We start from the raw sequence: 20,234 nt of genomic DNA on the forward strand, positions 1-20,234 counted from the left end.
CTGCAGGAGTGTTTAGTCATACTGAGTGTTTTAGTAACGGTTCTGTTGGTGTGCAGAGACACCATCACCAAGCCAGATTATAAAAGAGAGAGTTAAAGGGGTTTATAGTTTCAGAGGGTGAGTTCATGACCATCATGGTGGGGACATGGCAACAGGCAGGCAGGTGTAGGGCAGAACAGTAGCTGAGAGCTCCATCCTGATCTGAAGGACAAGAGTGAGAGAGACACTGGGCCCTGTTGAGCGTTGAAATCTGAAAGCCCTACCCTGTGACACACGTCCTCCACTAAGGCCATACCGCCTAATCCTTCTAATCCTTTCAAATAGAACCATTCCCTAGTGATTAAAGTATATGAGCCTATGGGGACCATTCTAATTCACACCACCACAATAACATTTTCTAATTGTATCATGATTTCTTCATTGACTCATGAGTTACCGTTTAACTTCCAAATTTGCTTTTTAGTTTTTAGTTTAATTTCATTGAGAAGACTCTGGGCAAGGGTGATGTCTCTGTCTGTAAAGTTCTTATGTGCAAGCATGAAGACCTGAATTCATATCTGCAGTGCTTACATGGAAACCAGTGCACACCAATGATCTCAGTTCTGGAGGTACAGAGATAGGAAGATCCCTAGGGCTCACTGTCCAGCCTGTGCAGCCAACTCGTGAGCTCCAGATTTAGTGAGAGACCCTCTGTCGGAAAAGGAAGGTTGGAACAATTCAAGTTATCATTGTTAACCTCTAGCTTCCACATGTACACACACAGCATATGTACCACACGTACATGCACACACAACAAATAATTGGTTTCTAAGACAATTTTAAAAAGCACATATTCTGCATACCCAGCTCTTGCTGTGTTGTGCATCATGACCCAGCATGTAGTTTGTTCAGGAGACTGTTCTGTTTCATCATGCGTCATCTTCAATTGTTGGATGTGTTAGTTGTGTTTGTTGCTGGTTAATTGTTTTAATCAAATGTTTCTGACTTTGAGGCTGTTGAATGTACTTGCTCCTTCACCGAGAGAGGCTGAGTAGATCTGTTTCCTTATTAGTTCTATAAGCTTCTATGTTACATGTTTTCACTTGTTATTGGGCATAGATACATTTTAGGGTTAAGTCTTAATGAATCTCCCTTTTATCATTGTCAGACTTTCACCATTACTTCTGGACTATTCTTCTGTAGTGTTTGCCACAGTATCACTTCTTTATCACTTGCTTGCCACCTCTCCTTACCAGACTAGGCTTGGTGACACATTTCTTCTTTACGGTTATCATAATACCTGGAATATGGTAGTCATTAAGCATTTGTTGAGAATGAGTGAAAGAACCCTACTTGGTGACTGCATTTCGGCTGCAGCTCACCTCTTCTCTTCCTGGCTGCTCCAGGAGAGCTGTGCTGACTTTCTGTCAAGATTTCCTTCGGCCACGAACAGCAGACATGTCTACATATAAGCATAAAAACTGCTTTTGTGTGTCCACCGGGTACATTCCACGTTTCCATTGCTTCTCTTGCCCAATAGGAATGCCTTGTGTGGGAAACTGCAGTGTGAGAACGTACAGGACATGCCAGTGTTTGGAATAGTGCCAGCCATCATTCAGACGCCTAGCCGAGGCACCAAATGTTGGGGTGTGGACTTCCAGCTTGGTTCAGATGTTCCAGATCCAGGGATGGTGAATGAAGGCACAAAATGTGATGCTGGAAAGGTAACCCGTGTTTTCTATTTACAAACAAAAACCACCTTAAAAAGCATACAAAGGTAGTGGCTGGCCTCTTCCCTTTGGGGGAGGGAGGTCTGAATATAGTAGTATTTCCAGGAAATCCAAAGTCACCAGGTAGAAACCTGGGTACAACTCTAATTGTTCTACTTGTATTTCTTCACAGGGGTCCTCTTATGTCTTCCATATTGGAATACACTATACGTGTTTCTTTGTTCTATGAATGTATTATAGTTTGCTAACCAGGTTGCTCCTACTAGGGAACTTAGGTGGTTTCCACAATTCTTGGAATGGGAACTTGAGTTCCTGGATTTGCATGTGTCTGTCTGTCTCTGGGTCAAAAAGATCACAGTGCTTGCCCTGCTCAGGGTTTGCCAGCCCATGACTGGCAACCAGTACATCCATGTGAGTGGGTGATCAGGGACTTTAAATGATTGCTGTGACAGAAAGAGGTGCTGGCCATCTAGTTTCAAAACCATAATCAACAAAACATACTCCTCTCTTTTTTCAAGGGTTAGCAGAAGAGATGGCAGTGTGTGTGTGTGTGTGTGTGTGTGTGTGTGTGTGTGTGTGTGTGTGCGCTTGTGAGAGGTGATTTCTGCTTGATTAGGATGTTGAACATACATCTTTAAGTTTCTCTGGATTCTCTGGAATACAGTTAACAGTCATGGTTAATGAGCTAAATATGTGTCACTTCTAGATGAATATTCCTAACCATGGAGCCATCTCTCTAGCCCCTTGTATATTTATTTTTAGAATAGTAAAAGTAGCTTGATATTTTACTATACTTTGTAACATAATATTTTCAGAGATATTTCTTTTTTAAATCTATTTGAATATTTAGGGCTTTTTAAAAAATCTATTTTATATCTTCTAGAACCTTATAAAATTATAATGATTTCTTTCTCAATTTGTCCTTGAAATTCCTCTATCATTTTACTATTAATCATGATATAATAAAAGATAGCTTTTATTATAAAATAAATCACTCTTTTACTTGTTTTTAAATTTTTTAAAATGGAACTATTTCTAGATTTATCAGCAACTCCATGCCCCTTTATTTTTATTTTATATTTTTGAGAAAGGGTTTCACTGTAGAGCCTGTTTTGGCCTCAAACTCATGGTCCTTCTGCCTCAGTCTCCCAAGTGCTGGAGTCATAGATGTGCTCTGTCATACTCAGCATGTGGTTTCTTTACCTTTGAAAGGTCTTCATTTCTATACTCATAAAAAGATATACTACAATTTAATCAATCTTTGTCTTTTTAATCATTTTTGGTGTTATTTAATTTCACTCATTTTCTACATTAAAAATATATAACATTGGAATTAACTGTGCCTTGAAAGTTGGTAGAATCCCCCAAAGATGGGTCCCGCAAACACAATGACTCAGTAAAGATGCCTGCTGTCAGCCCTGTGACCCGTGTTCGACCCTCTGGACCAAACCAAGTTGTTTTTGACTTACACACACACACATTGTAGCATGCACACACACACACACACACACACACACACACACACACACACACACACACACACACACACACACACACACACACACATCCGGAATCAAAATGTAATAAGAAATTAAAAACAAGAATCCCTCAATGAAATAATCATGATGCTGACCTTTTTCCCTCATATTCTTTTGTTTTGTTTTTCTAGACAGGGTTTCTCTGGCTGCCCTGGACTCACTTTGTAGACCAAGCTGGCCTTGAACTCTCTGTAGACCAGGCCGGCCTTGAACTCACAGAGATCTGCCTGCCCCTGTCTCCCAAGTGTTGGTATTAAAGGCGTGCACCATTGTCACCTGGTCCTTGTATTCTTTTTAATGTGTCTAGTTTTTTGTACATCACTTAATTCTTTGTTTATTTTTTTCAGATTTGTAGAAATTTCCAGTGTGTAAATGCTTCTGTCCTGAATTATGACTGTGACATTCAGAAAAAATGTCATGGCCATGGGGTAAGTAATGTTCCCTTTGGTTTGTGCATAGTGGTAGTGCTGAGGTGATGATCCCAATGAGGATTAGATGGGAATTGTCAAGGCTTCTAGGTGGATGTTGGGGAGAGTTTGTTCATGTGGGTAACACATGAACACACACACACACACACACACACACACACACACACACACACACACACACTTACTTGCTGGGTGTGGTGGTGTGTATCCACAGAGTGAGCTCCAATCCAGCCAGGGCTACACAGTGAGAGCCTGTGTGGGGAGGGTAATGTATGAATTAGTTCTTGGTTTCCATCTGTGGTTGATTCAGAGAATACAAATAACAAGTGGTATTTTGCTTGTTTTAAAGGTGTGCAATAGCAATAAGAATTGTCACTGTGAAAATGGCTGGGCTCCCCCGTATTGTGAGACTAAGGGATACGGAGGAAGTGTGGACAGCGGGCCCACGTACAATGGCAAGTAACCCTGAAGGGTTGGGGTAGCCTCCAGCTGCCCTGGTCATCACTTGGCATCCTTACCCTTTCTTCACTCACCACTTCAGCTGTGCGTTGAATTGTGCTGATTCCATTTCCTGCACTGCTGCAGATGTTTCCGGGGTTTTATTTTAGTCCAGTTTCTTTCAGGGCTTTGCCTGTCCTTAGAGCTTAGCTCTTCTCTAGCTCCCTTACCGTGCTTCCTGCCCTGAGCATCCAGACCACCAGGGGTCTCTGCTGCTCTCCTTGCAGCTCCTACTATACATGTCCTGCTCTCAGCTCAGTCCCTAAGCACCTGTTAGGATGAACTCAAAGTCTTTAGCATGACATAGATGTGCCCAGCAGGAATTCCCTCAGTTTAGCTCCCAGTCACACTTCACTGTGCCTCCAGCAAGACATAATCCCCACATTGGCTCTGGGCCCATTGATACTCACTGCAGTTTCTTCCTGATTTCTGGTAGGTGGTGTTATAATGTTTAAAAAAAGTGGCTCCAGAGAGAAAAAGATGTCAAGCAACAGAGCCCAAATGGAGAGGTTTTTTATTAAGGGAAAAGAATGTGAAAAGGGGAAAGGGGAGGAGGGGGGAACCTGCCTCTGGGGACAGGGGCAGCAGGAAAGGGGGGGTCAGACAGACAGAAAGAGAGAGAGAAAGGAAGATGGGAGGTGGACAGGGTCCATTTAAAAGGGAACATAGTGAATGTGCACAGGTGGTGCTCTTAGTGACTGCAGCTGAGGGCGTGTCCTGTCAGGACCCCAAGGACAGGCCAGCACAGATGCCTGAATACTACCAGGTGTGTTCCCTGCCTGCCAGAATCTCAGTGACTACCATCACCATAAGAAGTAGGGTGAAGCCGGGCAGTGGCGGGGCACTTCTTTAATCCCAGCACTCGGGAGGCAGAGGCAGGTGGATCTCTGTGAGTTCGAGGCTGGGCTGGACCGATAGCCTCCAAAACAATACAGAGAAACCCTGTCTCGTAAAACCAAACCAAAAAAAAAAAAAAAAAACAAAAAACAAAAAACAAAAAACGTAGGGTGAGCACAGGCAGTAAGTAAGACATTTTGGAAAGAAAAATACCACATTCATGTAATACTTATCGAAGTGTGTTGCAATGGTTCTATGTTACTACTTGTTAGTGGTAGCCTCTTACTATGCCATTGTATAAGGAGGCTTTGTCACAGGTATGTATATGTAGTCAGAGCACAGCTGGTCCTGGGTACTGTCTGTTTCTCCTTTGGGTCTGTGGAGCCTCTCCAACTAACACTTGTTATGGCCAGTGTTGTGAGTGGCCATGTGGGTGCTGGGAATTGAACTTGGGTCCTCTGGAAGAGCATCCAGCATTCTTAACCACAGAGCCATCTCTCTGGCCCCTAATTTTATTTTCTTACAATTGACACAATTTTGTTTTTCTTTATGGCTGAATAATACTCCATTGACATTGCTTATATTTATGTAGTTATATTTATTCATTCACCGATGGGCACTTAAGTTGGTTCTATATCTTAATGTAGGCAAGGGCACAGCGAAACCATCAAACTAGAAGAAAGGTTTATTGGGGGATCAAACTTCCAGGTTGTCTCTTGGGGGCAGAGGATAACATCTGGTGGGAAAAGCCTTGCCAGTTTTCAGGGGACAGGTAGTGTGTGTGTGTGTGTGTGTGTGTGTGTGAGTGTGTGAGTGTGTGTGTGTGAGTGTGTGTGTGTGTGTGTGTGTGTGTGTGTGTTGGAGGGGGGGTGAGCATGTGTGAGCCAGAGCAGCCTGGGAGTCAGAGCAGCTGGAGGTGGGGTGTGGGCCACAACAGCCTGAGTGTTAGCATGGGGACTTTGATCTGTTGCAGATTTGTCTGGGTTAATGGGGACCCAGATGCTCTTTGCTGGAGGTGACTGACTGTAGAGGGCAGGTAGGGGACATAATGGCTTTTCTTGACAAACAGTGAGCTTTCAGAGGAATGCTGAGCCGAGGTTTCTGTTTACTTGGTCAGGGCTCTGGCTCAGCAGAGCCCAGACTGTCATTTAGGACATTATCAGTGGCACTGTCATTCAGGACAGGGCCTACTTTGAGCCTTGTGAATATGTCACAGTAAACATGGATGTGCATGTATCTCTGCTATGATCTTTTATTTTGTGTATATCCTTATGAGGAGTACAGCTTGACTGCCTGCTTATTCTAAGTTTAGGCTTTTAAGACTGACTTCCACCGACAGTGTGCAGTGTTCTTTCCTGTTCTTCAACCCCAGCAGTACTCCATGTTTCCTGTTAATCGTCACATGACTGGGACGAGGTAGGGTCTTAGGGCAGTTTGATTTGTATTACCCCAGAGACTCTTTTTGTTGTTTGTTTTGTTTTTTTTGTTGTTTGACACAGGGTTTCTTTGTGTAGCCCTGTGTCTTGCAACTCACTCTGTAGACCAGGCTGGCCTTAAACTCACAGAGATCCACCTGCCTCTGCCTACCGAGTGCTGGGATTAAAGGCGTGCGCCACCACCATCTGGCCCAATGACTCTTGAAAAAGTACTTAGTTCATTTGCGAATTTGTGGATGGGATTACTGTTGGTGTTTAAATATTTGAGTTCTTTATGTATTCTGGATATCAGTCCCCTGTCTGGTGGGCATTCTGTAGTTTGCCTATATACTGTGTTATGTAAAGTCTTTCTAGTTTGCTGCAATTCTTCTGAGTAGTTTGTATTTTTATTTCCTAAGGTATGGATTCCTAATCAGGATGTCTCCATGCTAACATCTTCAAACGCTTCCTGTGTTTTTCTCTAGTAACTTCACAGAGTTGGGTCTTGCACGCAGGTCCTTGGCTCTTTGTGAGTTTGCTGATGTGGCTGTCTTTTCTCTAACACAAGTGTATGTCTCCTCCATCAAGATTCAGCTTGCTCTCTCTTTGTGGGTTTATTTCTTGAACCCCTGTTAGTTGGTGTGCCCATTGTTATGCCAACACCATGGAGTTTTGTTACTATGGGTGTTTTGAAACTAAGTGCTGTGATGTATTGCTCATGTTGCTTAGAATGGCTTGGTGTGCTTGAGGCCTATTGTGTCTACAAATGAGTTTTCAGGGGTTTGTTCAGCGTCCGTGAAGGGTGGCACTGCTTCCAGGCGGCTGTGGTAACAGGTTATTTTAACAATGTGTGGGCATGTGGGCGTGTCTTTCAGGTCTTCAGTTTTGTCAGTTTCATTATAGAGGTCTTTAACCTTCTTGGTTAGTTTTATATCTTGGATTTTGTTGTTTGTTTTGTTTTGAGGCTACTACAAACAGGATAATGTCCCTGGTTTGCCCTTACTCTGGTGTATTTTTTTCTTTTCCATGTATTAAATTTTAAATAAAAGTATATAATGGTTCAGTTACATTTTAAAACTCAGTTCTAAGAGTAAATGGTGGCATCTTTGGGAATTTTGAAGTATAGAAAATCATCCCTGCAAACAGGAGTAGTTGAACTTCTTCTATTTCTCTTAGTGTTTTTTATTTCTGTTTCTTGACTGGGTTTTTCTGGCAAAAATTTCCAGTACTGCCATGAATAAGAAGGCTTCAGGCTGAGTGGGCACCTTTGTTGTGTTGCTGATTTTAGAGGAAATGCTTTCCTCACTTCTCCTAATAATCTTGTCTGTGCTCAGCATATCGTTTGTTATGCTGAGGTCCCTCCACACATAGTTTACCCAGTGTTTCTCATGAGGGGATAGTCTCTGTATCTTGAGATAATCCCATGGGTTTCTGTTTGTGTGCTGACATTTTCTTGATATTTGTACCATATGTTGAGTCATCTTTATATCCTGGAATGAAACCATCTTAATCATCATGTATTAGTTGTTTTCAGTGTATACATTTTTAGGGTATGCTTTAAAATTTGTTTTTCAAGTATTTTATTGAGGATCTTGTGTCTGTTTCTATGAAGGACATTCATCTATAGTTTCCCCCCTTTATCTCCCTCATTTTCTTTTTGGATGCAGCTTTATCATACTCTGAATAAGGGTGACACTAGCTTTGAGGACTGCTATTGGAAGCATCCCCTCTTATTCTAATGCATGAAACAGTTTAAGGGAACCGATGTCAGTTTGTCTTTCAAAGTCTTGAGAGCTGATCTGTGAGTCTGCCTGTGCCTAGTCATTGCTGCAAGACTTTCTAGTGTAGCTGCAGATTCAGTGTTTGTTGACTTACTAGATCTTAATGCCCTCTTGGTTTATTGGGAGAAGTGATGTATGTCTAAATAATGACAGATTTCCTCACTTATTGGAGTTGTAAACACTTCTCTAATAGTCTCTGGATTTCAGTGGTATCTGTTATAATATTCCCTTTTCAACTCAGATTTTACTGATTTTTCTCTCTTTCGATCTTTCTAAGGATTTGTCAATTTTTATCTTGTTATTTGCATGTGGAGAGACCTATAATACGACAGGCAAATAATGAAAATGGGCAGCACATTTCCATGCCATATTGTAGCTAAAACTAAATCTTTGATGCATAGTAAGCTTGAAGAAATGGAAAAGAAAACCAAATATCCAGTATAAAACATGGAAAAAATGCTCAACTCCATACAAAAATGTAATTTTAAATCACATGCAATACCATTCTTTGTTTTACTTGCCATGTTGGGAAAAAGCCAGAATTTTGGCCTTGTAGGGACTATGGAAATTTTTCATATACTGTTTAGGAGTGTACCAAGTTTTAACCATCACTGTGGAGTACAGACCTAATACGTCTAAGGAAGGATGAATGTATTTCCTTGATATAGAACAGATCTTCTTTGGGGAAAGTTATTCTGTAGTCACACATTTGCTGTGGCTTAAGAACAAATCACATGATGTACCATTTCTTCAGTCCTGAAATGATGAACAGATAACAGCACGCATTGGAAACCCTCACTGTTTGTGTCGCTGTATCGAGAAGAGGAAGCCTCTGTGTATGGTGTAGAAAGACAGGAGCAGGTGAACACGTGATGTTCCCGTAGTGTCTGTTGGTAGGATGCTGCCTCTTGGGTAACAAAGGATGACCAGGAGATGTAGTTTGTCCTTTCTTACGTTTGCACGAGGAAACACTAGGAGATTAAGTAGGAAAAATGCTGGTGTGAAATATACAGTGACCCGACCCATTCTGGGTGGAGAACCTCGATGTCTGATGTAACTGACCACAATGTATTTTTATCTCTCTAGCAAAGAGCACAGCACTGAGGGATGGACTCCTGGTGTTGTTCTTCTTAGTCATCCCCCTGGTTGCAGTTGCCATCTTCCTCTTCCTCAGGAGAAATGAACTACGGAAAACCTTCTTCAGAAAGAAGAGATCGCAAGCGTATGAGTCTTAGCCTTTTCTTTTAATGTAACTATTAATGATCCATCTTAGAACTGGGAAATCTTTTAAAAATAGGGTTCTGTGATTTCTTCCTGTTCTTTTGATGTGGTAGGCATGGGGTAAAGATGATGGTGAACTAGCCAGGATGGTGAAGGCTTGTGGTGTAAGCACTTGGGAGGCCGAGGCAGGAGGACCGTGAGTGCAAGGCTGGTCTGGACTACCTGCGGATTACACACGCACACACGCGTGCACACGCACACAGACGCACAGAAAAGGAAAAAGAAAGACTGGTGGTCAAGCCACCTCTTAGGCCAGGCAGGGGAAGGGCTGCGGTGAATAGTGTGTTTGCTGTTAACAGTGGTCCTTAGGGCTCATTTTGCATTACACTGATTTCTGATAGTTGCAAGTAGAATTTAGGGCTTGACATTTGATTTAGGTTTTCTATCAAGAGATTAAAACATGGGATAAGGATAAGACATGTGTTGGGAAACTTCTGTGTCTTCCTTTTATGTATCAGTTCTTATAAAGGATGTTTCAGCTCTCAGTTTTGAAAACAGAATTTAAGTTTTGATGGGAAAAAGTTAATTCAGACACCTGCTGCTTTTCAGTCAGTATGTTGAACTTTTATAGACATTCCCACCAAAAGTCACTTCTAATGCATTGAATCAGCATTTAGTGTTTATGTTAACAAGGGCATTATAGCCAAATAGGCATTCAAATTTTTTGTCAGTAACCTGGTAAAAATGTGAACTGAAATTGACATAACTCTTTGAGTCTGGGCTTCTTTCCTATAAAATGAGGCTAGTAATGTCACCTATTTTGTAGGGTTTGTAAAGGTTGAATGAGGAAACACCAGCGAAGCCCAGTGCAGGCTTGTGGTTCTCGTGTAGCTCTGATAATGATCCCAGATGCCCTGCAGACTTTGGGGCTCTGTCACATACTTTCCTGCAGTGTGCTGATACGAGCTTCAGAGTTGAAAGTATCCTGTCCCCCCTCCCCCTTGCTGGCCATCACAGTTGTGACTGGCCAGTCCCTGCACACTTCCGAGACTATAGTTTTAGTTACACAGTGAGAGCAGTCTCTGTGCACCTGCTTGGTAGATGCCCCGCCCCTCCAAGGGGTTGATGCTTAGCTGGTATGAACTGCTCCAAATGTGCATGCAGCCTCAGGATTTGCTCTTAATTTTCTCTATTTTAATAAAAATTGAGGAAGAAAGTTAGAGAACACTGACCTAATTGATTGGATTTCATAGATTCTTAGAATTTCAGGTTATTGAATCTTGAAATGGGGCTGGGAATCCTTTTTATTTCCACAAGGATGGATGAGACTTGTGTGAGTGCCATTAAAAATACCACAGAGGCCTTGGCTTTTCCTCTGTTGTCACAGCTACAGTTTAATTTTGCATTAAGGACATTTGAAGCTATGTGTAGTGTGTCCTGTACAAATGTTTTCTCATGAATTAACTCAAAAGAATCATGTCTTTCAGATCAGATGGCAGAAATCAAGCAAGCATGATTCGACAACCTGGGGGTCCAAACGTCTCTAGACAGCCTGGGGGTCCAAGTGTCCCTCGACAGCCAGGTCGCCCTCAGCATGTCCCCCCAGTTGCTCCATCTAGAGAAGCTGTAAGTTTCCTAAAATGATGTTTCCTACTGTGTTCAATTGTTGCCCATTTAAAGACCTAAAAGGGAGCCAGGAATGTGTTGGTGGCAATGCCCTTGTCTAGCATGTATATAGTACTGTAGGTTTCATTTTCAGTCCTAAAGACAAAATGGCAAGATCAAAAAATGGTTTCATATGTTTAAAAATAGATAACTTACTAAGAATTGGGTGGTATAATAGGTGGTCCTCAAATTAAAGGAACCAGAGAGTCTGGCTCAGAAGATGTAGGAAGAGGCATTGGTTATCCAGAATACTTTGCCTTAAAATGCAGATTGAGAACTGGGGTTGGATGTTTTTCTTTCTGTCGGTTCTTTCTGGTTTCAATACTTGGCTCCCCTAGGACATGCTACCAAAGGTTTGGTGCTGAGCTCATGGGTGGGCCTCATCATTTCTGCCAGTGTATTACAAAGTACAGGAAAGGGTATATTTTTACTGATAAGCAATGTCTAATGACTTCAGCATTCTTCTATTTCTTAGGACTTGTTTAGTAGTTGAACAAATGTTCAGTACACTAGAGAATGGTGATTTCTTGCTGTTTGGATATATTGCTGTTTGGTATAATGGAATACTATTTGGTGTCTGTTAGAGCTGTAGTTCATGTCTCATGCTTCCTTATTGATTTCCTTATTGATGTCTCCACCATCTACAGATGACTGAAAATAGGACATTGGATTTATTTCGCAGTCTGTCTCTGCTGCAGATATGTTAATATTTGGTATATTTCAACTGCCTTGTCAAGGATAGTATCATGGATTCTAATATCAGGGATAATAGGTTATTGGTTTTCACAGTATCAGTTAGATAACATGTAGGCTTGCTAATAAAATTTCAGGGTATTTTATTTAAAATTTATTGGCAGTATTTAGTTAATTTAATTCAATATTGTTATACCTTAGTATCATTTAATTTGAAAATATAGCCTTGAAATAAGGAAGTGTAACATTTAGTAGTAAAGATGAGTCGAACAGGAAACTTTTGATCTGCTGTCTTGGAGATCAGATGAGGAGTTTTGTGTATCTGGCCTTGGTCCTCGCCCCTGCTCACTGACCCAAAGTAGTTCTGAATATAGCATCATAAGTATCCTGGGAAGTGTATCAATTACTTTTATAAGATGGATTTATGACTACACTCTAGCAGTGACTATGCATTTTCTTTTCTTTTCAGCCTGTGAATGCAAACAGATTTCCAGTACCAACCTATGCAGCCAAGCAGCCTCCGCAGTTTCCATCAAGGTTGGAAAGAAATGGGTTTAGATGACTTGACCACACTAAAATTCAGGCATCAATTCCTTTCAGTTTCCCATTTAAGTCGACTTAGGGCAAGGTACTTAGGTAATTTAACTTGGAACACGTTTGGATAGAACACAATTGTGAGAAGGCTTTCTAATAACTTTTATATGAATATTGTTATAGTAGTACAACATCAGAAAGAAACCTTAGAGAAAACTGAGTCAGACTGCCATCTATATGGCTTTTGGTATGTATAGAATTCAGAATCAAGGACCTTAAAATAATCAGGAGTGGGAGACTTGCGGGCAGTGCCTGCTTTCTCACAGAGAATAGCTAGAGAAGCCAACAGCAGGAGAATGCGACTGTTTGGAAAGGAAAAGATCAAGGAGGCAGGGAATTGGGGGCCGGGGCCAGAGCAGGACACATGGAGGCGCCTGGCTTTGCGGAAGACTTTGTCACAAATCCATCCACCTGTTCTGATGACAGAGAGGAACCAGGGAGGTGAGAGGAACGTTTGAGGAACTCAGAGGGCAGAGGAGGCAAAGTTAGAGCTCTGCACAGGGGGACATCCAAGACAAACTTCTCAGATTTTAGGGACCCAGGGTCAGAGATGGTCACTCTTGATTGATTTCTACATGAAAGAACCAGGAATACAAGTATAGAAATTGTGGCTAAAACTAAACAATACACTGTAAAAAAGAAAATCAGGGGTTGTCTAGTTAGTGGTCATCAGACATGGGTTTTATATAACTGATCATATTAGTGGTCCAGGGTGAGACTTCAGCCTAGAACTGCAAAGTTTAAAAAAAAATGCAAATTCCAGAATCTAACACAACCAGAACTGGAGGGATAGACTGGTAGCAAGGTTTGAAGGACACGTGAATACATTGCTATACTTTGTCATAGGAAACGTATCTGACTCCTTCCACTCCTCAAATCTTTCCCATTCCAGTGGTTTCTACATGTATAACTTACTGTCCAGGAAGAGGGCACTGAAGTGCCACTGAGGAGGAAGAGAAAAATGTGTAAATCGGGAGCTATTTTCTAGATAGTGTGGTGTGGGAGGTGTGGGGTACTAAGCTGGTGCAGAGGTTAGGAAGGGTGTCCACAGCGTAGAGTCTGAACATTGAGATGAATGTGTGTAAATACAATGGCTTGTTTAAATGTCGGGTTCGACACTGTTTGAAGGATCTGGAGTTCAATCCTGTGTGCGAATATAGACTTAGTTTTACATTAAGCAGTGGTTTGATGCCCCTAATTTAAACATTTTTACTTTTATTTTATATGTATGAGTGTTTGCTAGTATGTATGTATACCATGTGTGATGGTGCACACGGAGGCCAGAAGAGGATGTCAGATTCCCTGGGAACTGGATATTTAGATGGTTGTGGGCCACCATATGGATGCTGGGAACAGAAACTAAGTCTTCTGTAAGAGCAGCAATTGTTCCTAACTGCTGAGCCTTCTCTTCAGACATACCCATAATCTGCCCATAATGTTTTAATTAAAATATTTTTAAATATAAAGACGTAAAACAATATTAAAATGAAAATGAAAGCTAATAGCTGGGGAACAGGATGCCCCTCCCCCAGCAACCCTTAGCTTCCTATAGCTCCTTGGGGCGGGTCAGGTCATATGAGTTCCTCCTGCATATGTGATGGAATGCTGGTGGCCTTACTCTAGACTTGATCTTGTCTGAGTAATTTCCACGTCTGCAAATTCTTGAGTGCAGCAGTCGGGTCGTATTCAGGAGACAGGTTTCACAGCGCATCTGCAGTTCTTGGTCTCTTTTCTTCTTTCTTCTCTCCTGTCTTCCATGTTCCCCGAACCTCAGAGGGGGAAATATAGATGTCCCATTCAGAACCGAGTGTCAGCTGTCACACGGCCTCAGCACTCTGGCCAGTCATAAGTGTTTGCTTTCACTAGTACCCACTGAAAAGGACATTTCTCTGAGCAGTGCTGAGAGCAGCATATGGGTATAAACATAAATATTTGGTGAGCGGTTTGACAGCGTGACCACTAGGGCCTCTGGTTCCTCCAGATTGGAGTGGGAAGCATGACTTCTTTCATCTAGAAAGCACCCCATCATGGACATGACACTATCGCACCAGTAAGCACATCTGGCTTGGCAGGGTTATATTGAACCATTGCAGGGTCCATGGGTGGGTAAGACCTTGGGTGACTTCACTAGTAGTCGACAGAACACACTTCAGCGATATGAAGGTTAGCTAGCAGAGGTGAAGGTTCCAGTTCTGGTCTAGCTAGTTTATCTGTGTTCTGCAGCCCGAGTGTGCTTTGTCTTCACCAGTAGGGTTTTACCTTTCAGTCCTGGTGGACAGTCAAGGTCAATGATAGTAACTTACATTACATGGAAGGCCTCTTGGGCCTCCTTGACCAACAATTCATAGTAGGTATCCTACACCTGGCACTGTTTCTTATTTAGTGACTGGCTTCTAGCAACAGCATGCTCCATCATGCAGGGTACTTCCATTTAAACTAATTTTCTTTTATGTCTTACATTATAATTTTAAATTATCTTACAAAGTAGTAGGTTTCCTTAGGGTTTTTTTCATCCACCCTTAACTTTGATGAGCCTTCCCACCGATCCCTTCCCCTCTCCCATCCTTCTGCCCTCACCCACTACTTGAACCTTTCCATCTCTAATGTTCCCCACCTGCTCTGTGCTGCTCATGCTCTTCTGTCGTCTCCTCTCCATGCTGCTCCCAGCTGGGGTAAGACATACAAAAGACTCTCTTAGGCTTTTATCCCTTCCTCTTCCTCCTCACCCTACCCCCTCTTCAGTTTGCCTCCCTCCCTCCCTCCCTCCCTCCCTCCCTCCCTCTCTCCCTCCCTCCTTCCATCCCTCCCTCCCCCCTCCCTCCCTCTTCTGGTGGCACAAAGTATTGAACTCAGAGCTTCACATATATTAGTAATGTTCTGTATTTGAGCTCTTGTTTATTTACTTTAGATTTTAATTTTTTACAATTATAATTGTATCATTTCTCCATTCCTCCAAACCCTCATATGTACCCCCTATCTCTTTCAAATTCATGGTCTCTTTGTTGTTACATATGTGCATATGTATATACGTATATATGTGTGTGTGTCTGTCTGTTTATCTGCCTATCTATCTACCTCCCTAAATAAATAAATAATTAAATAAAATCTTCTCACTCTATATATTGTTACTTATATGTATGTTATTTTCCATAATGTGGAGTAACATCAATATAAAGTAATGATGAAGGCTGGAGAGAATGTGCTTAGGAGGGAATGTGCTTGTGGGACCTATGATCACATCCCCAGCATCCACCTCTAAGTTGGCCAAGGTATACATACTGTCTGCAGCCCCAGCACTGGGGAAAGGAGTGTGCGGAGACAGGAGATGCTCTAGAGCTCATTGCCAGTCTGCCTAGCCAATCAGTGAGCTGCAGAGTCAAAACTAAGAAGGAGAAAGAAGCTAAAGAAGACACTTGCTTGACCTCTGGTCTTCCAACACACACACACACACACACACACACACACACACACACACACACACACACACACACAGTGTGATACCCCATTGTAGACTAGTTAGACTAATTCTAAAACTGGGTACCCTTACCACTGAATGCCATTTGAACAGCGATCTCAGAGCACAGAGTAGAAAGTGTCCTTACCTATGGTCAGAGGGGCTGAGGGCGGTGTTGTGTTGAGCTTGTCATGAATCCAGCATGATGTCATTCAGTCCACACACTCTGCTAATTTATTTTTCCTCTTCACAGGCCGCCTCCACCACAGCCAAAAATATCATCTCAGGGAAATTTGGTTCCTGCTCGGCCGGCTCCTGCACCTCCATTGTATAGCTCCCTCACCTGATGTGAGGTTCTTATTTTTCAAACATCTTCAGGGAACTGAGCAAATGCTTTTTTTTTTTTTCCTGATGTTTTCTTGAAAAGTCTTTCTCTTCCAACTATGAATGAAAACAAACTACCAGAAAACAAGCTTTATTAACACAGACACACAGTTGGGGGCTGAGAAATACGGAATGTGCAGACACTCTAGGAGACTTAGAGTTAAATTTAGAGTTAAATTTCCATCACTAAAACGTCCTCTTTGGTCATTTGTGAGTCTAATGTACTTAATGTGGATTAAGTTATTTTGAACACACTATTGAAATGATTCTCAAATTAACTGTGTTGGTGTAAGATTTGTCATTATGTGCTTAAATGTAATCCTGACTTTTCGACCTCAGTTGTCATTAATAGTTTCTGGTTGAACATTTGAACATGTATTAACCTAGGAAAACTGACTAACTGCCAATAATGTCTATGCTTTTATCTTGCATGGATTAACAGCCATTTACACAGACTCCTGTCTCTTACTCTCTCCACAAATAAGCAGCTATCCTGAAGATTTCACAAAAACCACAATTACTAGGTCATGGCATAATTTGAAAGTATGAAATATGGTGTGTATTCAGTTAGTGGCTTCCATTCTTATGATCTTTCGAGTATAAGAACTATGGTAGAAATTGATTTAACACTAAATCAGTTCCTAGCTTCCATTCTTTTATGATCTTTCAACTATAATGACTATGGCAGTAATTAATTTAACACTAAATTTTCTTTACACATCATGGTAAAGCATTGCAGTAGTGTCGTTTTAATTGAAGTGCACACTTTATGGTACGGGGTATTTAGGAGACCCAAGCAGTTGGTGTGGATTGATCAGAAGCATGGAGAATGCCTTCCGCCAGGTGAGCTGTTGTAAAACCACTTGAGAATTCATGAGCACTTTAACTCACAACTCTGAATTTCAAAGCTTGATATTGAGTCATTTAGAATGTTTACATTTGCTAAGATGTGCTGGATCTTGTCTCTTTTGACTAATATTTTCATAAAAATTAGGGTGGGGAAAGGAAGGAAGAAATGATTTCCTTAGAAAACTACAGAAATTATCATGGCCTCTGTGAATAACTGTCTCAGCTGTATTAAAATGAATTTGTATTTTGAAAGGAATGATATTGACACTAAAATTTTAAACACTTAAAGTTTTTCATAATCTTTCATAAAGAAGTTTAATAATAGGTATATTAACTGAATTTCATTAGTTTTTTAAAATAATACTTTGGTTTGTGTATATATACATAGTAAAATAAAAACATTTACAACAAATAAAATACTTGAAGTTCATGTTTGGTCTTCCTGTTACTTTCTAAGTACACAACTATTTAGTCTTAGTTGACTTTTGCCAACTGTGCACAATGGCTGTTTAAGGAAAACACATTAGAGGACGGAAAGTTGATTTTTCAGGATAAGTATTTTAACAGTCGGGTATATACTAACACTGGTGAGCCATCCCTAGTGAGAAATAAACAGTGTTGAAGGCTGCAGGTCGAGCAGAACCTCTGAGGAAGGAGAGTGCCTGACTGACAGTAGTCTGACTTGAGAAGCACGTGACTACAGATTTCAGCTAGGACATGGGCTGAATGTATCAGGGATCAGCCATTGCTACATAAATTAATGGATCGTACTGGTAAATTCTAAAAGGGACGATGTTACATGAATTTTAGTCCAAGTGCCCCGGAGAACCAGGTTGTAAGAAAGCGTGAGGCGAGTCCAAGGAGCAGTGTGCTTGTGGAAATATAGACCCAGAGTAAGAAAATCTTTCTTGAAAAATATCCCCACACATCTTCAAAATAAATCTTAGTTTAACCTTAGAAAGCATACATACATACATACATACATACACTGTGCTTTGGCGGGGAAGGGGCTGTATGGCATCGCAGCATCTCCAGCTCCCCATGTGCGGGTTTTGTAGCAGCGGGGAACCCGTGTGGGAGCTGAGGTGAGTGGTATCAGATGGAGGTGGGGTAGGGGTGGGTAGGCTCCAAGGCGCTCCAAGGACGTGGCCCCCGGAGTCCCAGGCATGCGCCCCACGGGCCCCCTGTAACGGCTTTGCAACTGCCCCCCCCAGGTGTTCCAGAAGGCGCCATGCTGGGCACCACGCTGTGCCCACTGCTGTTGGCCATGCTTGGGAGAGTGCTGGCATCAGGACCTGGTGAGCGCTCTATGGGGCTGGCACTGAGTTTGGGAGACACTTCTCTTGTAGGTCTGTCATGCACGTTATAAAGCTCAAAGAGTGTATCCCCCAAAAGCACTCCGCTTCTGGAACCCCACTTACACTCCTTTCACAGATGATGTGCATGTCATAATAATTGATCCGGAAATGCGAACGCAAAGCCAGCGAGCAAAAAACCCCAAGCTCGGAGAGATCTGTAGCCGTGCATAGGAGGGTTGGGCAGGGGCAGAATCCTGCATGAGTTTGGGGGATGAAGTAGGTTGGTTTAAATGCTCGTGCAACTTGAGAGGTTGTGGTGATCAAGTTGTGAATCCGGCACTTGTCTCTAGCTCTGAGCTGTTTCCAGTTGTCCTGTAGAACTTGTGGAACGTGTCTTTTGCTTCCATGTCATGTATTCCTCACAATTTGGGGGAGCAGAAAAGAGAGGGGCGGGCTGCCAGCACTGTCTGATGTGAGTCATCTCCTGTCTATATTAGAAATTAAAATAGAAATGTAAGAATGTATTGCAAACAACAGGACCATACATTTTACATTAACGTACTTCAAAACTAAAAACTGTCTCGAGAAACCAAAACAAAGCTTAAAAACTGATCTCCAGGGAGATGATAGAAAGTTGGTATAGCTTTGCTTTTCTGTAGATCTTAACGCCTGCTTTGATAGAAGACACCTGAATTGTCTTCCTGCTGCTTCCAGTCTGTGCTGCTTGTTTGGCTTGAAGTACAGAAAGGACTTTTGTTAGCCGTTTCAGATAACCACAGGATCTCAGCGTGCTACATCAAAACCGGGCCAAGAGAAAAAGAAGAGTTGCAATACAGAATCTAAAATCGTATCAGCGAGCTTTACTGTGCTTTTTATTTTTAAAATTAAAATATACCATCAGCTCCTTTTCCTTTCCTCCCTCTAATTCACCCAATCCCCAAAACTCCCTTGCCTCTTCTTATTAAATTGAAATACATATATATGTAATGTACATATATATACAAATGTATATATGGACTGCAAACTTTTCTTCATGAAATTCAGTGGAATATCTATTGAATTTTGATTTTATGCATATGTATTTTAATGTATTATCTTTAATTTTTAAAACTGTGGGAAATATAAAAAATTACCAACAGCTTTTAAAAGATTTTTTTAATGTAAACTTTACATATATGGGTATTTTACCTGCATGTAAGTCTGTGTACCACTTTTGGGCCTGGTGCCCTTGGAGGTCAGGAGAGGGTGAATTGGAGAGCATTCCCTGGAACTGAAGTTAGAAGCAGTTGTGTGCTGCCATGTGGGTGCTGGGAATCCAGCTCAGGTCCTCTGGGAGAACGGTAACCTCTGAGTCACCTCTCCGGCTCCTCAGTTTTTTTTTTTTAGAAAAATTGTTAAACATCATTTTTTTTTAGGGCAGTTTCAGATTCTCAGTGAAAGAGAGCAGAAAATAGTGTTTGGCTATAGCCCCTGCTCTCTGTCCCCCCACAGGGGTCAACATGTGGTATTACAGGGCTGCATTTGTTCCAGCCGATGAACCTGCTTGTGCTTGGGTTCTGTATGTTCTGTATTTTGCTCACGGGTGCCCATCACAGCAGTATCATGGAGAGTAGCTTCACTGGCCTGACAATCCTTCATGCTCCTGTTCATCCTCCTTCCCAACATCCCTAAGCAACTTTCACTGTCTGCCTTCTTCAGAAGGTTGTACCGTTGGAATCATCCAGGATGGGGCCTTGCAGACAGGCTTCTTTTAATTTGAAGCATGTAATTTACGATTCCTTAATGTCTCTTTGTGGCTCGACAGCTCATTTTCTTGCAGTGTTGAAAAATATCCATTCCATTGTATCAACCACAGTTTGTCCATTGCCTA

General features: G+C 41.8%; 2 protein-coding genes and 1 long non-coding RNA gene across 4 annotated transcripts in view; 2 read left to right on the forward strand and 1 right to left on the reverse strand.

The window, feature by feature from the left end:
• Window positions 1-17,496, forward strand: part of Adam9 (ADAM metallopeptidase domain 9) — a 61,523-nt gene extending 44,027 nt beyond the window's left edge. The window contains exons 16-22 of the mRNA XM_005066562.4: window positions 1,520-1,703; window positions 3,595-3,675; window positions 4,025-4,130; window positions 9,293-9,428; window positions 10,915-11,053; window positions 12,255-12,322; window positions 16,087-17,496. Of these exons, the coding sequence (XP_005066619.1) occupies window positions 1,520-1,703; window positions 3,595-3,675; window positions 4,025-4,130; window positions 9,293-9,428; window positions 10,915-11,053; window positions 12,255-12,322; window positions 16,087-16,180 (808 nt within the window). The 3' untranslated portion in view covers window positions 16,181-17,496. The remainder of the gene's footprint in view (window positions 1-1,519; window positions 1,704-3,594; window positions 3,676-4,024; window positions 4,131-9,292; window positions 9,429-10,914; window positions 11,054-12,254; window positions 12,323-16,086) is intronic.
• On the reverse strand, window positions 13,723-16,087 carry LOC121134161. Its single transcript, XR_005871196.1, has 3 exons — window positions 15,982-16,087; window positions 14,994-15,046; window positions 13,723-14,148 (listed from the first exon to the last, which is right to left on the reverse strand). It is a non-coding gene; the product is annotated as an uncharacterized LOC121134161 (long non-coding RNA).
• A 765-nt stretch (window positions 17,497-18,261) lies between the features above and the next one.
• The window catches only part of LOC101838551 (disintegrin and metalloproteinase domain-containing protein 32), a 100,270-nt gene continuing 98,297 nt past the window's right edge, over window positions 18,262-20,234 (forward strand). For both annotated transcript variants that reach the window (XM_040731905.1, XM_040731906.1), the window contains exon 1: window positions 18,262-18,364. In XM_040731905.1, the coding sequence (XP_040587839.1) occupies window positions 18,298-18,364 (67 nt within the window). In that variant the 5' untranslated portion in view covers window positions 18,262-18,297. The remainder of the gene's footprint in view (window positions 18,365-20,234) is intronic.

The sequence above is a fragment of the Mesocricetus auratus genome, unplaced genomic scaffold (assembly GCF_017639785.1).
Source record: "Mesocricetus auratus isolate SY011 unplaced genomic scaffold, BCM_Maur_2.0 Super-Scaffold_100026, whole genome shotgun sequence".
Lineage (NCBI taxonomy): Eukaryota > Metazoa > Chordata > Mammalia > Rodentia > Cricetidae > Mesocricetus > Mesocricetus auratus.